At 40.9% G+C, this 19,097-nt stretch overlaps 1 protein-coding gene across 3 annotated transcripts in view; it reads right to left on the reverse strand.

The window, feature by feature from the left end:
* The window catches only part of GLI3 (GLI family zinc finger 3), a 206,277-nt gene that overhangs the window by 127,624 nt on the left and 59,556 nt on the right, over positions 1-19,097 (reverse strand). For 2 of the 3 annotated variants that reach the window (XM_031060865.1, XM_005425692.3), the window contains exon 3: positions 11,748-11,990. In XM_031060865.1, the coding sequence (XP_030916725.1) occupies positions 11,748-11,990 (243 nt within the window). Of the gene's footprint in view, positions 1-11,747; positions 11,991-16,027; positions 16,115-19,097 lie in introns of those variants that run through there. The other variant, XM_031060866.1, reaches the window with a different exon arrangement.

A 19,097-nucleotide genomic window follows, 5' to 3' on the forward strand; every position in this document is an offset into this window, starting at 1 on the left:
ATCTTCAAGAGGCAGATCTGTAACAGAATTACACAGAAACAATACCAAGAACCGAATGTACTGAGGAGCTGGAAGGCACTTGCCTGCTATTGCATCTCCAAAACCAGGTGTGATTCCCACATGAGTGGAAATTTCAGCAAAAGCAAGCTTTGCATTTCAAAGTGGCAAATGTATTCACATAAACAAACCTTTATAAAGTGCCAATGTGTTCTTTTAATAAATTAATGCTGATAATTGACAACATTCCCATACCCTGAACACTGAGCAGAATAGCATGAATGCAACATCCACCACTGCAGGCATGGGAATAAACCAGCAAAAGGGTGATTTCTGATTCTGAAGCCAAACATCATCACTCCCCTCCTTTTAGAAGCAGAAAGGGGGGCGAGGACAAGAAAAGAAAAGAAAAAGAAAGACAGCCAAAACCAGCAGGCTAAGTAGAGTAACCGGAAGCATACAATTTACTGCTAATGGTTCAGTGTCTGCAAAGGACTGCTCAAGCTGTGCTCAACAAAAACTCAGTAATAGCCAAAGAGGGAAGTAAAAAAAGGCAAGATGTTTGGCTTTACTTTCTGTCAAATACTGTTAAATATGAGCCACTTAAAAAAATAGAATGAAAGAATCCAATAATGCTTTGTACAGGTGGTAGTGAGGTCCCTGGCTGGGCCTCCAGACAAAACCATTCCCATGTAAACCTTAAAGAGGATTAATCCTCAAGGACCACTGTAATGAGACCTTAAAAGGCTGAACAACAGCAGCCTATCACAGAGGGAAGCAGTAGCCTGCTCCCAGAAGTCTTCTCTAGCAGAGTTACATCAAAGCAAACTGGGACCAGATAGCAGGATTCTGCAAGAATCCCTTATCTCAGTGCTAGCGGATGCTTCTCCTCTGATTGTTTTGAACTGCCACCTGTCCCAGACATCTTTGAAGGCAATGCTAAGCCTGTGATGGATCTGACCTCCTTGAGCTGAGATTCTTTTATGTCTTTCTTCATTTTCTGCTCTGTTATATTCTTTCCCTGTAACACACACTACATGAAACAAAAGGAGTTCTCACTCCTTGACTTACTGTCCCCAGCTATTTGAAAGCAAAAAAACAATGTTAAGGATTATACTTCACCCACAATATGGAGCTGTCCTCAGGAGACAAGCCTCTTATTTTTGAGAGTTATAACTAGATGGCTTTTACACGAAGGGACTTTAAAATGAGGTTCAACATTGCTGGGAGCCAAGATATGAAAGCTGCATATCAGAGATAGCTTAAAAAAACAAAAAGGTTCATAATACAGAAGTATATGAAAAATCACATTACAAAAATGAGCAGGAAAATAACCAGGAAACACCAAGCCTCAGAGAAAACACCAAATTATTGTAGTATATATATGCATCCCATGTTGTGCACCAATAGCCTGTAATACCAATGTCCACCATACAGTGCCAAAATCAGCCTAGATTAAAATAAAAAAAAAATGGTCACTACAAATAAAACAGCAGGTCTTCCACTTGAGACACATGCCTATACTGACATAAAGTATTGTACCCGGCCCCCATGAAGGGATGTGGCTGCACCACGAATGCTGCACATCAGGGCTGTTTTGTAACCAGGGATGTGCTGGCAGCCACACTCACACTGAGTTGGTGACACGTACTCGCAGTAGGATCAGCCAGAGTTATAGAGCTGAAGATAAATTCAGGGGAATAGCATCAGATTTTTATCTCATAGCTACAAGCCATAATATACAAGTCACCATGGTTCTAAAAACGCTGGGCTGAGAAGGACTACTGCTACAACTCCTACCTCTGGTTTCCCACTTTTGCACTCAATTCTGAACTATTTTATAAGTCCTTTTCTTCTAAGTGCATGGCACTATCAGAAGAACAAGAAGCAAAATATAGCTAGGCTGAAGAGGATTGCTGCCTGCCAGCAGCATCTCTCAGTTCCCCAAGCTGATAAAATAAAATGGTGTCATTAGTTGCAATTAGGTGGGACTCATGGAAGCTCTGTGCAGCAGGATGGGAGCAGGAAGAGAAAGCACCCTTCTTGAGTGCTTTTGAAGTTCCCTAGGAAATCACAGCTGGAAGAATAAAATTCTGAATCAACCAGCTGAGCTAGACTCTGTGAAAGACTGCAGCAAACTATGAGCAGATATAGAGTATGAATAATAAGTAAAAAAAAGGCATCAGGCGTCACATGGAAAACACCGAGCAGACCCTGACATTTTCTGGAGCCAAGACCTACTGGCACGTGTTGCCAAATAAATGTAGCCTAGAGGCAACCTCAGAAGGAATTTGAAGATCGCTTCTTCCCATCTATGAAGCAATTCCCACAACAGGGTATTGTGCTTCAAGACCACAGAGCAATGCCAGTCTAAGCACCAGGCTCCCATAGGGAAATACAAAAAATCATTTCTCAGCCGACAGCAGAGCACACCATTTCAGATGAGTGTCTCCACAGAGAGCTGTGCCAATACCTTGTGTAACCTTAACAAACAGTATCCATGCCTACATCACTTCTTAAAGGCAGCCTAGAGGCCACCCTCTCATGGGAAGGCACGACAACCTTGTGTTTTGCCAGCCTCCAGGCACAGCCCCACAGCACCAGGCCCAACACATCTCTGGTCCAGCAGGACTTGCAGGCCCAGGCAACCCCCACGTGTAAAAGCAACACAGGCAACACTCCCACAGGCTATTTAGCAAAAAATTCCAGACAGCGAGGCTGGTCACAATACAGACACACAGCATGCTTTAACCCACCAGTACAGACCACCTTTTCAGAGCAGAATACACAAGAAACTCATGTCTATGGGAAGAAACACTACAGCAGCCCTTGTCCTCCCCACTCCTGGTTTTTAATGCACAGAGGATGAATGGCACTACTAAATGTGGGATGTGTGTTAAACTGATAAATAACTAGTGACTTTGAAGAAACATGCTATTTCCCCAAAAGAAGCAGAAACATTTTCACAGACCAGCACCCAGGTTTTTAATTTGTTCTGTGGGATCAGATGAAACCAAATCAGGCCTTTAGCCTTTATTTAAAGGGGTTTCTTCCAGTTTGCTTTATGTGTTTAAATTAAAAATAATAAAAAATTAACTGTAAACTTGTAAGAGTGAAAAAGAGCATAGACCATAGCCATTGCCAGTCTCATGCAATGTAAGGACTTGGATGAGCATGACATACATCAGGCTTTCCAAATCAAACATCCCAAATACTGGGCAGCTCAATAATTAGTTAGTAATGTATGATTAATGCTCCTCTTTTCCCTCCTAGTTAAAAGCAAAAAAAAAATTCCACTCCTATCACAGCAGTAATTAATGTTTTTGATGTCTGGCACCAATTTTATTGTTAACAACACTGTTAGATCAGTGGTGTTAATGCCAACTCAAATATTGTCCAGCATGAAGAACAGCTTTGGTGCCAACAGTTTCCTATCACTGTACCATGCTGGTCCATCCCGGCAAAGTGAGCAACCAATGTTTATACATAATATAGGCCTTGATCCAAATTGCATTCATCCAAGTAACCCAATTCCATTTCAACAACAATGTCTAACAGAACTCAAGGCCAAAGCTTGAAGCTTTCTTAAGTTGTATCTGTATATAGGCTACTGAAAAAGAAAAAACATACAAATCACATTCAGTACCTTTTCACACTAGGGAATCTGACATGCTGGAATGAAATTCAGTTCAACACATTCTAACTCATTAGATATTTGCTTCAACACTTGGTATGGTGTTGCACTCAGCCATTACCATAATCAGCCATTTATTTTGAAGTATTTCATGTGCCATAACTTTTGGCTTGTTACCACTGGCTATTTCAATGGGGACTGTAAATGGAGGAATAACAATGTTCAGCTCTTCATCTAAAAAATAGTAACATGGATTCTTGGGAATTATGATTTTAAATTGCAATTAGCATGAAGAATAGGTAAGATAAAAGGGTAGAATCTAAGGCAACTGGGGATTATTTCAAAGTTTATTGAAGCCAGCAGCTGTTGATTCATTGAATTCACTGGGTTCTGGATCAGCATCATTCAACTATTTCAGAAAAATGATGGGTCGGGGCAGCACTGAAATGTGAAAGAGAAGCTAGAATAAACAATGAGGGACCCTCTATACTACCTTATTCAGAGTGAAACATGAAAGAAGCATAATTGAGATTAGAAAGCAATTCTGTTATCTGCTGAGCTATCTGTTTTGAACTCCAAAAAACTGCAAGACAATAAAAAAAAAACTGTAAAGAAAGCAATATTGAAAGACTGTTTTGTAAGTGGTAACTCTTACTTTTAAAAGGAAGTATGAAGATGTACAAACTTGTACATACATACATTCCCACGCACATATTGCCTTTCCTGCTGCTGTGTACCCAGCACCACACATGCCAATGATCACATGGCAACACAGCAGTTGTACTCTTTAAAACACAGCTATGAATAGCCAATATATTGAGGATAATACTGCTTCTCTGCACTGGTGGTTTGTGCCTTGGCTGCAAGCTATATTATCAGAAATCAATAAAAGTAGCCAGTATAAGTCTGACTGAAGGGGTAAGCATTCCTAACATGATCTCCAGACTCAGATGTGATTCTATCAGCAAGCTCAAGAGCCCCAGTTGAGGAGTGTTTTAATAAGAGTTTATAGAGTGCTGTGTAAACTACCAAGACTAAGAGGTAAAGAGCCAGGCTAAGAGGAAGCCAATTGTGCTGGTAGGTGTGAATAAAAGGAAGTAGAGGCTATGGCTAAGTGGCTCTCCTCCTAAGTACTGAGCTCAATCAATAGGAATAAAGTTGTATCTGCCAGCAATCCTGAAAATGGTTCAGCAACCAAAGCATTGAAACTGTCATAAAAGTAAAGGCCTGTTCAACCTGGGTTCCAACAGGAGGCTAGTACTGAGAGACTTCCATGGGACAAGCTTGAAGCTGCACTTTGACAACAGGGACCATTGTTGCCTTTCAAATTCCCCCTTGACAAGTCCATGGTCAATGCCATGCAGAGGGCAGGCCCATGGTGTCCACACGCTCCCATTACTCCACTGCCCAGCTGAGGCATCCTCTGTGACACAATGCCCTCCTTCTGTGGCCACACAAGGGCCAGGGGACAAGAGCAACGAAAAATAGGGCACACCCAGATGTCAAGCACCCAGAATGAAAGAGAATTAACACAAGAGAATCACGGCAGAGGAGCATCCTGTACACATTAGCTACTCTGCAACCGATTTATTGCTACAGTTTTCTTAAGAAAAGCTGGACAATGACAGCAGAGATGGAGCAAAAAAATCTCAATTTAAATGTTTGTTTTCTACATTTAGACACAACAGATGAGGATTCTGGTGGCTGAATACAAACACATAGGGCCATCTTAAAGCCCTGATATAACAGGACATCCATACAAGAGTATGAGTGAGATCTGTTAACAGATATGACACAGGATACAGGGGCTGACCAGGCTGGCAGTCACACCACTTAGGATCCTCACAGGCATAAAAAATGGCACTCAATGCCAATCTCAACTTATGCAATTAAATTCCCTCTAGTAATATTGCCCAGAGAGAGCACCAATGCAAGAGAACCATTTCACATTTCTCCCCACCAGCTGCTGATGCCAGTTACATTGTAGGCACACAAGATCAGCCCAAATCCACTACAGACCTTCTGTTTTAAAAGCATTGTGACAAATGTCCGTGTATCAAGGGATACAACAACTTTGAAGAAACTTTTCACTCTCTCCTGATTTAGGGACAGTGGATCTGCCTTAATGCTCAAGAGATGGATTACATTATTTCTTGGCTTTTTCTTCACAGTTCTTAACCATGATTCTGTGGCTCTGAGCAATGAATTCTGTCTCTTTCTATGAAGGCAGTATACAACAAATGCATACTGTAAAGCAGATAAAAAAGCTTTAGCTGGAAAAAATAAATCAAATCCATTAGTGTTTTTCTATTTGTCCTGTCTTCATCTTCCCTGTTCTTTAAAAAAACAAACAACAACAAAAAAACCACATATAAAACCTCATCCCACAGCTTTCTTAGATGCACTTGAACACCAAAACAAGAAACAAGGAGACATTAAAATAACATTTTTAATGTGCTTCTCAAAACATTTTTAGAATTTTGAAGTCCAACAGAATTATAGAGCTACAAATAATTTCTATTATTTCTTATTTCTTATTTAGAAATAAGAAATCTCCAACATTCTATTCTACCAAATCAAACCAAACAAAAAAAAAATCAAACCAAACAAAAAAGAAAAGAAAACCCGAAAAACCAAAACAAATACCGAAACCAAAACCAAACTAACAAAAAAAAAACCACCCAAACCTAAAAGTTCACCTTTCAATTGCTCAATCACATTACACTTCAAAGCTTTCCAGATACTGGTAGTTCTGGACTCTGTCTCATGCTGAGGAGAGAAAAAATGCATAAGAAGGAAGAACATATCTACATACTGTAAATCTATGGGTGCAGTTGTTACTTCCATATGAGACCATCACTCAGGAGACACTGCTTATTTCACAGGCCTCAGGAGAAATGGGCAGGAGTACTTGCAATGAGCAGTTTCAAAAACAACACGGGAGGGTTGGAAGGCATCTTGGAGAAGCTGTTTCAACTTAGAAGCTGCTAAGCTTACAAGGTCTGCAGCACCTTCCTAAATTTCACACTGAAGCTGCCTCTGACCAAAAGTTGGTATTTGAGAACAGTAATGTTTTTTGTTGGAGGCTATTGAAAGATACTATTATATTTTAGACTTTTAATCCCAAAAATACTTTTGCAAACACACTAATTTTTTTAAAGACCCACACTTCAGCTGCTCAGCTGACATGAGCAGTCTGACATTCACTTTTATAACAGAGGCTTTTTTCCTTGTGAGTTCTATTAAAAGCTTTAGATTTTACTTTTTTCTACTACTCCTACTTGACAACATTTCGAAACCACCCCATAAATCACTGTCAGTAGAGAGTTTTGTTACTAGAGTGCTTAAGCCTCTCCCCTGCAAAATGCTGCAGAGTTGAAGTAGGACCCAGATTCTCAGAGGCTAAACTCAGTTTGAAACTGAAGAGCAACTAAATGTATTTAAAGACTCTGGCCCTAAATCTCTAGAAAGATTCTCTGGTGCCATTTTCCTACCACTGTCCAACCAGCCCAGGTAGAAACTCTCTACAAAAAGCTGTCCTGGTCTCCTGTCACCAAAAGACACTGGGAAACTAGAGGTGAAATAAGAAAAGTGCCTACTTTGGTGCTATCCAGAAGTGCCTCGGTTGTCTCTCTTGAGTCCCAAATTATGCCAGGTAGATGACTAAGGAGGCCATCACCTACCCCTCTACAGGCCCTTTCCATGAGCCCATCTCCTGGTGGTGACCTGGACTGCTCTCAGTGTCAAATGTGCCACACATAGCTGGCCGCTGTGGTTCAAGAGTCACTGCCATGAAAAGTCATTGCTTCCCAGTTACTGCAGTTTAAAACAGTGTTTCCAGTTTACAGTTTGCATTTTTAGAAACAGAATCCGATTCGCCTTTTTTTTTTTCCCACACTCCCTTTTCCTTTCCGATGGGGATATGAAGCAAGGGGAATTCTTGTCAACAGAAATTAAAGCTAGTGAATGAACAAGTGCACCTAGTGAACCAGCACTGTATTTTCCTTGCTGGGGTCTTTTGTTCATGTTGCAAATTGATTTTGAGGTGACATTAACACTCGGTAATCTAGCTCGGGCACTTATGCAAGGCCCAGTCCTTACAAAGCTAAGCCCAAGAACAGTCAGTGGGAACTGAGGGCAATCAATACCTTTGGAGGGCTAATCCTATGAAATGTGCAATAATCAGTTCCCACTTCCCCAGACAGATACAGAAGCTTCAACACCAGAAAAATAAATCCTTGGGTAGAAGAGGTGAAAGAAAAGGAAAGGAAAAGGAAAAAAAAAGAAAGGAGTGAGTTCCTGCTTTCAGCTAGTGTAACCTCACTGAGATGAAGTGATTTACCACAAAGAGAATCCTGCAAGGGCCATACATTCCTCTATATATAAATATTTGGATCAGAGCCAAATGATCTGTCACTGCTTTTTGATTAAGATAATTCTTCAGGTTTTGCTAATTAGGTACTAACAATTCTTTCAGACGAACTGTGTAACCCAGGGAAGAATATCAACAGTATGTTTTAAATCAAAGTGTTTACATCAGGAATGATTCATTTTTTCCACAGGAATGACTTGTGTGACAGGCAGTCTTAGCACTGCCATAAATCTACATGAAAATGAAAATTGTGGAAGAAAATAACAAAGGCAAGTTGCTATCCCCATCTTCCCTGCCTCAGCCCCAACTCTTAGAGATGAAATTTACATTAACAAGGGGCTCCAACTACCACTGGAATTAGTGTTTGAGAAACTCAGGATTTTAAATCCTTTTAAGAAACACTGTGATTAAGGTCAGTAACTCTGCTCTCCTCAACAAAGAAAAGGAGCTAACTCCAGCTCTTCTGTCATCTGTCCTAAAGCCTTTTTAAAGAAAAAAAAGATTTTAGAAGTTAAACAAACAAAAACAGCATCTCCCTCTTCCTTTGTGAGCTGTGTTTAAATAGTGGTTAAGAAATCTGTAACAAAAAAGACAGAAAAAAATTTCTGGGTTAGGCCTGTGTTTTCCCTTTTATCTGTTGGAGAATAGAAGGCTGCGAGCTGAGCATGGGACTGCATTCACATTCTCAGTTGCTAAATGGTTGAGGGGCTCTCTGGTGGTGCAGAAGGGCTGCCAGCTCCATAGCATGTTTCATCCCAGCTGTTTGAAAAGCTGGTTCACTTGAAACACAACCAGTATCCCCACCCACACTCTGCAGGAGAGCAAACTCCCCCTCAATGAGGGATTTCTTCCACATTTATGGTAACTATTATTACCAACATTTACAACATCAGTCATTTTAATTAGAAAAAAATTAAAACAAAAAAATCCTGCAATGCACAAACATACACACACGTGTTTACATGTAAAAATGCAAAGCACTCAAGTTGTTTCTAATAACTGGAGCTCATGGAAGGAACATGCGTTCTACACACAACTGACTTAAACGCTCTTTTCTTTTTTTGTCATAAAAACATACAGATGTCTTTCTTCAAAAAAATTATTTTCCCTTTTCCTATGTTACAGGAAGCCTGCCCACACTTTTAAATACAAAGTGGGTATAAATAGAAGCACGAATTAGGCATCTTGAGAAGTCTATATTTTCCAACCACAGGGAAACTAAGAAATTACTGTAAGTGTTTACACATCTGATTATGTTGAATTAAAACATTTTCTATACACATGGCCAGCAAAACTAGCAAGAAATTAAGAGAGGAAAATAATAGCCTCTCTGGTTCTTTACCTGTTACTACAGTGTACATTATTCAGCCTTCTTCATATGGACCACTAAAAGTGTCAGTCTTAATGCAGTCACCACTCTGATGAAAGCATATCTTACATATATAAATGATACAACCACGATGAAAATTTCAGTAAGATTGTCTGCTTTCCTATAAATCTAACTAGACATTTGTCTTTTTAGTTGTCTCTCTGTATCATAGCTATTAAAGGTAAATAAAAGCATGATGGCTCTTTTTATGACATTAATAGCTTGAGGGACCTTATAAATCAGTGAATACAAATGTACTACTCATTACAGGAGAGGGAAGCGGGTCTGTCCATCTGATGCTTTCTGACTTAGATTTCTGTTTTAAGATCTTGTTGCTCATTTAAAATTAACTCATCTCCTGTTTCTCTGGTGTCGTATGGCGGGGAACTTCTGGCGCTCTCTCAACTTCTGACATCGATGTTTTGCTAGTAGTCCACACAGCCTAACTAGCTAGCATTAATGGTCACAATACAGACACAGTTAGCATCATTAAATCTTGACAACCCTTGTGAAAAGGTGAACTTGGGAAAATAAACCAAAATAAACTCTTTGCAAACCACTCAGACACATCCCATCCTGACTGACCAGATCTTTTTCTTCTGTCAGAACCTTCAGTAATTTCAGTAACTATTTGAACAAGATTTAATGGGTGAGCTGGCAGCTGGTCAGATGGTCAAAATGGCAATCTTCCCCACTAAATGCAGCATAAGGTTTTTTGGTTTTGAGGGTTGTTTTTGTCACACATTTCATTTTTCCCTAGCTGTACTGCCTACAAACAGAGAAGCTATTTTGCCTGCCCAATAATACTTGCTTGTTTTGTTGGGTTTCTCTTAAGCTAGACTGGGCATTTGCTAACCAGAAGCTAGGAATGGTGCCTCCAACCCCGAGGTAATACTTGTATGCTCTGCTGCTCAAGAGTGGCTGCTTGCGCTGCACATTCATGCCTGTCTGGCAGGAGTCTGCCACTGGTGTGCTGCAGCAACTGTGTGCTCCTCAACAGAGAGATGAGTAACTCCCCCAGAGGGTTTGAGCAGGTCTGTACGAGAGCAGGAGAGGAAGGTGTACAAAAACCAAATGACTACATTGAAAAAGAGCTCGAAAGCTTAACTGCAAACTTTTTCCTAAATACTGATCTAAACTATACAGGCAACAAGTGTTCGTTTTCTCATAATACCTCCATCCTTATTAACAATCAGGCTCTTTTTTTTTTTTAAAGGAGGTTGGTGAGACTTAAGGTTGTGCAAGACATACTTTGATCTGCACCCTGATGAGTGAACATTCCCCTTTGCTGCTAGCCCAACTAATGAAGGGATAAAATTAGCTTTTATCCCTGGCACTTTCTTTAGCAAAAAAACATGCACTAATCAGCTGTCCTCACTAATCATTCGTCTGGCTAATGACCTTTTGCCTTAAAACACTAAAATTTCTGAATGATGTTAAAAAAAAAAGGAAAACCAATGCAGACTGCTCTCTCTTTGTGGGTCTTAAGCCTATAATCTGGAATTGGAGACTGAAAGGTTTAATGGCAAATCTGTATCCTGACTGGGTGATAAATCTATAATCAAAAGGCACAAGCCTTGACACCTCAAGATGTACTTCATTACGACACAACTAAATGATCTTTTTTCTCTTTTTTTTGTAAACTAGAAACAGATGAAAAAAAAATTGCTTAACTCCTTCATACTTTGCGCCTGTGGAGAAATCCACTCCACATCTGTGTTCAAGTGTCAGTTAATTTCTTACTTTTTTGTTAATGCCTGAGCGAGAATTCAGAAGTTGAAACCATTTGCCTTTTTTCCTCCCCCTTACAACTTCAGGGAACTATAGCTGGGAAAGAAAATTGCAAAAACACTCCATCAAGCCTGCATTCTCAAACACACTTGTGAATGTCTAAAAAAAAACCTCCAAAACAAAACAGAGTCCCAAAGCACAAAACTAAGCTTTCCAATTCCCTAAATTCTCAGTGTACAGGGCACAATCCTTGTTTCTCTCAATAACATACTTTAACATTGTTTTAAAAGACGGATTTTTAAGGCCTGTTTCATTTTCCTTCTCTGCTAGCTATAATGAGGCCCGTTTTTCTTCATGTTTTAAGGAGGTGGAGCAAAACACAACCCTGGATGGCTGAGGAGGATTAGCAACAGATGAGATGTCCTGTGGAAGTCATTTTGCAGAGGCCTGCAGTAATTTCTACCTGCAGTGCAACTGCACCCTGGTTTGTAACTTCAGGAAAAAAAAGAGATTGCATTTACCACAAACACCACTCCCTCCAGATAAAGCAGTTCCCCCCAGGGACAATGCAAAGTGACAAAATCACATTAAACTTGACAGCTTCCAACTTTGCATCCCCAAATAAAGCAGCGATCAATACTCACGGTAATGAGGGTCCATGTAGCCGTTTCGGGGGTCCATGGTAAAGAGCGTCCCGCGGTATGGTACGGAAGGTTCGGGAAGGTGCGATATAGATCCATGGATCTCCTTCTTGATTAATGAGGCCCTTTCCTCACTCGACGTGGAAGGCTCTTCACTGATCTTGCCGAGGCCTTGCCCACCCTGCGGCTGCATTGTGATCGCGTTCCTTCTCTCTCTGTGATAGGTCTGCCCAGGACTTTCATCCTCTGCAAAAAAATGAGGGAGAAGAAAGAGAGAAGGGAAGAAAAAAGAGAGACACACACTTTTAGCCCATTTATAGCAAATACAATAAAGAAAAGTTCTCCCCCCGCTGCCCTCCTCCTCCTCCCGGTGTAAGTTTGTGACAGGAGGTGCCTGTGTGGCTGTGAGGGATGGCCTGGGGATGCTTGCCCGTTCAGAGCCGGCAGCAGCCGAGCAGTAGATCACCGTCACCCATGCACTGATGCTCCTCCAGCGGGGCTATCAATTGTGCAGGAACAGACAGAGGCTTGCTGTTTCCCTGCCTCTGGGACAAGGAGACTGGGAGCTCCCTGATGGGGAGTCAAGAAATGATTTGTCACACAGAGGAGAAGATGAACCCCACCACCAAGGCCTAAATCATGCCCAGCCACCCACCACAGCTCTGCAGCTCAGCTCCAGGTCCCTGGGGTTTGCCTGTGTGAGGGGCTGAAACCTTGCAGGGAGGTTGGCAGTGATCAGAACCAAGGTAGGCAGCAATAAAATGGGTACAACTGCTCAACATACAGGACCAGCAGCATCAGGCAGGCACAAGCAAGGCCACTGCTCTGACAGTGTCACCACGTGCAGGATGGTTGCATATACTCCTCCTACCTCTTTTTCCCATATCCACAAAAATAAAGCCACAAACTCTTAATGAACAAGGGGGAAGAAAAAGCTGGGGGTAAAATAATCATAACTAAGAGCGTCAAACCCAAGCCCTAGTTTGGAGTAAGCCTCTAGTCCTGTGGTACCACTTGTAAGGGGAGAAGAGCATCCTGACCATGGCTCTACCAGCTTTCCTTGCAGACAGCTCCAGGACTAGGTGCTAAAACAACCCACTGCTCCCACAAGAATTTTAACCCCTAGGAACTACATGCACCCTTCAAAAAGCAGACAAAATGGTTCTGTTCCTCAAAATCAAGATGCGTGTTCCTAGGTACATTTCACACATGCCATGGGGCAGAGGGGCTTTGCTAGGTACATAAGTCTCTAATGTAAATGCTCTCCTTCAGCTGCATTATTGGTTTAAAATACAGATGTTTCTCTAAACAAGCATGATTGCTTGCTGCCTGTAATCCTTGGCCAATACCAATGCTCCAGGTACGGCCTTGTTCCATCAACCACACTGCACATGCAAGCATACACCAATACATCTTGAAGGAATACTGATAAAGATTCTTCATTTCAAAGTTGCTCTGCAGTTCTAGAAGTACACAAGGAATCTCAAATTATTAAATGCTAGGCACAGAAATGGTAACTAGAAAAGGAAATGAAAACACCCTTAGGAAATAAAACTAAAGTGCCCTTACTCGACAATCCACATGCAAGGAAGAATGATTGACACCAGTGCCAAGATTGCACTTCGGTTGTCAGAGATTTGAGGTCAGGGCTAAGTTTTCATTTCACTTGTACCTTTCCCTGGTGTACTTGCTCACACAGCAAAAGCAGCAGCCAGCAACTCACCAGGTGACTACACTCATCAAGGCTGACACCAGCGTGACTCAACCTATGTGTCTTTATACGAATTAGATTAGAAACAAGCTCTGGACATACAGATACCTGGCCATTATATGTGTAAATTAGCCATACCATTGCTTTGAATGAAATGCTAACCAGTTTTTTCTCTGCCTCCTCTCCTCCCAAGTAGCAACAACACAAAAACTCAGCAGCATAGCCTATTGAGCACTTAATTATTTTTCTATCTCCAAGTATTACAGCAACAAGGGTTGCTGACTTATCAGCGTCTTCCAGGGACAGAATTCTTTTTCCAGCCAGTAATTCTACATACAGAGCTTTTCTAGGGTTGGGTCTGAGAAGAAAGAGTTAATGGAAATAGACAACAACATTACAGAGTTTAAACCCTTTGCCCTTTCCTACTTTTTATTAATATGCACAGGCACTGGTCCCTGCTCTGGATTAGCAGGGTTTAAGGTTTCAACTTTTTACACTGAAGCTGGTTTTAGTTAGAGAACTGCAAATCAGTGACTAAAACTTTAAAACTTATATGAGGTTTTTAGAAACCCGCTTGTATAACAAAAAAAAAAAAAAAATCAGCCCAAAGATATATTTTCCATCAGGTTTCTCTTTAGCCAGAGTCTTTTATGTTACATTTCAACCTAGAGTGAACTTTCACTGATGAGACAAACTCCTATAAAAACAGGGTATTACACTTCATTTGAAATTCCGACAGACTCTTAAGTAGAGCGAGCTAACCAGTGCTACAACAGTTCAGAAAGAAGAAAGCTAGAGTGATTTGTGGGGCTGTATAATCATTCAGATGATCAGATAGGATTTCAGTTCTTTTACTCTTCCATATAAAGATAATATTTGTTAAAACTGCCATCCTGGGATACAACAAGAAGCTGACATTTATGTGCGGGTCCCACTTTCATACTTTTCTTCTCAAAACATGCACACGTCATGAATCAAGGTACTAGCGACTGTTATGGAAAAGGCTGATTTTTCAAAACCTACTTTCAGTAATTTAGAAACAAAAGGGAAAATATTTGTTTTAATAAGGTTTTCCCTTTTTTGGTTACTTAAGAAAAAAAGAAGACAAAACTATTTTTCCTTCTGTATCAACGATCTCTCTCCCATTATAAAGTTATTGCCATGTGCCATTACAAGTCAAAAGTTTCTGGATGTTTTCTGCCACACAAAAACTGGCCCAGAAGTATTTAACTAAACACGATGGCATTTTTGTGACAATAATAAGGCTTATTCATCAGCCAAACAGCTCACTAAGCATTGACTTCACACCACCGGGTTGCTGGTGATGGGGCAGATGAGAAATTTGACAGCACCCACGCTCCAGGATGCTAAGAGCCAAGCAGTTTGCAGGAGCTCCCCCGGCGCCGAGCGGGAAACTCCTCTTGCAGTAATGCTGCCGGCTCTCACGGCAGGCGAGCCACTCCAGCGTGCCAAAAGGGGAAAGCTGTCTAATCTTGTTCTGGTTCAACTGAAGCGTTCAATAAAGTTTCAAGAGTAAGTGCGGGCAAGGCGCGCCAGGCCAAATTATTGACAGAAACACACTGTCCACCATGGCAACAAGTGGGATTCTAAAGCAAAAATGTAAGCAAACAGCCCACTTCTCCAGCAGCATCTGCCAAAGGGGTTTTACAGCCAAATAAGCGAGAACTGTTCTGTTACTGCTCTGCTCACGTTTTAGAAGTGACCAGCTTTAGGGTCAAAAGAAGCATCTGATTTATTAAAATGTTGCAGAGAGACAAACGCCAAAGCAAAAGATTAAGCTGGTGGCAGCCCACCAACTCCAGTACAATTCCTCCCACCTTTTGCCAGTGTAAGAGTGAAGGGTTAAATAAGAAAAGAAAAAAAGCAATCATGCCCAAGAGCAATCTGCATAAGCTTCTCTTTCTTCACATACACCCTTTCTTTCACTTAACAAGCCAATAGCCAGAGACACATGTTAGAAGTGCGCAGTCTTGAATGATCACTTTAATCCAGGATTCTCACAGCCACTGAGAAATGCCTGATTTAGTCCTGCTATTTTGATCAGAAGCCAGTTTTATTAGAAGTACTGAGCACCTCACTTAATGGAGCACCTCTCACTCAATCAAAAAGCTTTCTCAAAAAACTCACACTGGACAGCATGCCTGAATAAACACACTTTTAATTGCACACCTAATTTACTCAGAAAGTTTTAAAAAAATCAGCACAAGCCAAAACCTAATGTAAAAATCCTTTAAACTTTCTTTACCTGTTGAACTTTTTTGCCTTTTTTCACCATAGACCAAGACAAAGTAGAAGCTATTTTACTTTAAAGCACCTAAAGTCAGCAACTGAAAAAAAAGTTGAAATCTACTGATAGACCACACTAAAAGTCAATCCCAACACACTTCAGAGACACCCCTGATTAATAACAAGACAACACCAGCCCAGTTAAATCTCTTAATATATTAAGTTTCATCACCACATTTCTGCTTGCAACTTCCAGAGAGCATTGCTATCTCATGAGAGATCTGACAGCACTTCAGCTGAGTAAGAGAAAAAACAAGGTACTTACAACTCAGTCCAAGAGACCCTGCCTGATGTTCCCTCTAAGCGCTTCTCTTGTCTTGACCAAAATTCTCTGGCTACCAGGACATGGGCATTCCTCCCTCTTTTTCTCCCTCTCCCTTCTCCCCCCACCCCGCTCCCATCTCCCTCCCTCTCTCTCAAAGGCAGTGCTTCTCCCATTAGAGGAATTAAAAGTGGTTGGTGCCATGCTAAATTTAACAAGCTCATTAGTATTCTTCCTGTGTGCTTCCTAGTGAACTCTCCCTATTCAAGCAGCTCTCTCTAGCTGAGGGGTCAGGCGGCTAATCATTAAATCAAACTAATGTCACCCTATCACAATCAGCCTAAGAGAAGGACGGTTTATTATTTCAGTTTATGCTAAATAAACGGTTTTACAAATGGTCTCCAAGCAAGGTCAACAGCAGCTTCAATTACAAGACAAACTTAACAAGAGTTGCTATAAACCAAGTGCTCCATATTGACCTAAGCACAAGCTCGGCTCTGCATATTGCCACTAGCAGGATTGTACAGGAATGCATATTTTAAAATAAAGGAAAGGGTAATCTTTTCTTTGCCAGAATTTGTGACTGCACAGAGACTGCTCATTCACCTCTCCCCAACCAGATTGCTGCTCAGCTCAATTCACCCCACACAAAGGCTGAAGACCAGACCTCAATGGACCGAGTGAAACATGTTCAAAACTAGGCTCTCTATTGTGACTGAATTTCTTAACATCTTTTCAAAAAGCGGAGAATGCCTTGAGGCTAAAGGAAGAAACAGGCTAATGGTGAATTGGGAATACTGAGCAAATTTCAGAGCCCTTTCCTCCTAGCTTTTGAGGTTGAAAGCAAGCTCTTTCCTTTCAAGTTTCAAAGTCCTTTTTCCTCCCGCAGTGTCACAGAAGGATTTGAAAAGAAGGTAATTGTGCTCACAGTCCCCCTGATCAGAGCTTACGTCCTATTTCTGGTATTTCAGAATACTTCTTGCAATAATGGTGCATATAGCTCAATCCCTTAACCGTCCTGCACTCTGCAATTGCTCATTAAATGAACAATTGCTGGTATAAAATGCCTTTTATGTTCAAGGTCTGGATATAAGATAAGCATTCTAGTACTCTAAATTTGGTTTACTAAGGAAACTCTCCATCATTAAATTACAAAACTGAAATCAGAATATCAGTCTTTCCCAGAAAAGTAGCATTTTAGATGCTGTGAGCCAGAAGGAAGGGGGAAGGTGGAATGCAAAAAAGATTGACTACTTAGATTCTTAACAGAATGGATACCTAAGTAAGAAAGCCATTTCCTTCCCATTTAAGAAAGGCCAAGTTTTTGACACCTGATATTTTCTTCCTTGAAATGATGCAATAGAGCAATTGCCAGGCTCATTAGGACACCTGTACCTGCACCTACTTGCATACACACACTTTTCACTTCTCTCTGACCACCTTAAGAGCAACTTCGGAGGAAATAGATCTGTAGGGTTGTGCCTGCCTTTAAAACAGCGTGTGTTGTAAGCAAAATGTTGTTTTGGGTGAGTACAGTAGCTTAAATTGGACACCCTTCGTCCCAAGTTTGTTATTTTCCTGCATTTGGAGCAACTGCACAAGAAGCACTCTGGAAACACTAACACAGATATGAAGGATGATGCTCATAATTGATTTTAAAAATAGACTCCATTTACACAAGAGGCTACAAAATCTGCTAGATAACAATACTGTACTCACTTTATTTGCAATGTTTAAGCATACCTTATACAAGACTTTTGTGCTTATAAATAACATACATTAACTGAGCTTACCACTGAAAATTTATAGTTTTCTATTCCTACTTGCAATGTACTTTTAGCTTAGTTATTTTTTCTTTTTCCTATGTATAGTAATTTCCAAGAACTGATTTGTGATCTTTGAACATGAATACACAGCTCTTTTGTAATTTTTGTTTGTTTGTTTTGAAAAACATGTTATATTCTTTTGTTGTCAACTTTAGCTTTCACTGGAAGAAAAAGGATTTATCAATGAAGGAGAGAGGGACCCAATCCCTACAATACCTACCTAATACTCCACTCACACTCCCTTGTTTTCCTCAAGTGACACATATATTCATTTTTGCTGCATCTGCTGCACAGCTTGGTTCAGTTCCTTTTTTGACAGTACAGAGGACAGAACGCAGTGCATCAATACAATGCCTATGACTTTGGAAACAGAGCCTGATCATGCATTCCTGAGTCAACGGCAGAGCTCCCACTGACCTGGATGAGACAAAACTGGGCCTGTACGGAGTTCACACCACTCCAAAACTAAACCAGCAATGCACTGTTATCAGGAGAACATCACTCACAGCCTTTTCCAAATGTCTGAGTAACTCTTTCTCAAGACTGATGGGTAACCTGAGAATGGCACAAAGCAGCTTAAAAAACTCAGGTAAACTTTTCCAGAGCCCTAAATCAGAGAGAGCCTTCTAAGTAGCAATATCTTTATCTCAATTCATCTCAATCCAGCTGAATTTACAGCGCTCGTTACCTCCCCAGCCACTCCCAACTAAAACCAACCAGCTGAAGCTAAACAAACATATTGGAAATTATGTAAAATAAAACCTTTAAAATTTCATACAAGCACAGACCTGCTGTATTTATTTTACTGAGAGTCTGTATCTACAAATCCCTGCATGAGATCGATAGGGAAATGCTAAAAATCTCATAAAAACTGAAAAAATCCTACGGAGGAAACACAAGAGGCAGATGTAGACACAGATACCTACACACAAAGGCAGAGTACTGTGGAAACTTCCTTGTCAGTCCCAGGACTCAGCCTCAGAGGATGGACAAAGAGGGCAGGAGGCAGGGCTGGGCTGCCTTACACATGATCCCGCATCTTGCTGATCATGCAGGATGTGGAAAAAAAAAGGAGTAACATTTGGGCATGTGCCTGAAGTTACTGACCTGACACTTGAGCCATCCCAGTCTCTTCTTTGGAACAAGCTACTGAAGTTGCTTGCTGTGAGCCAGATTCCTGCAGTATCCTGTTGGCCAAGTTCCCCTCCAGCTGCCCAGCTGAAGGACCAATTAGCCAAGACATGGAT

The sequence above is a fragment of the Geospiza fortis genome, unplaced genomic scaffold, assembly GCF_000277835.1.
Source record: "Geospiza fortis unplaced genomic scaffold, GeoFor_1.0 scaffold265, whole genome shotgun sequence".
NCBI lineage: Eukaryota > Metazoa > Chordata > Aves > Passeriformes > Thraupidae > Geospiza > Geospiza fortis.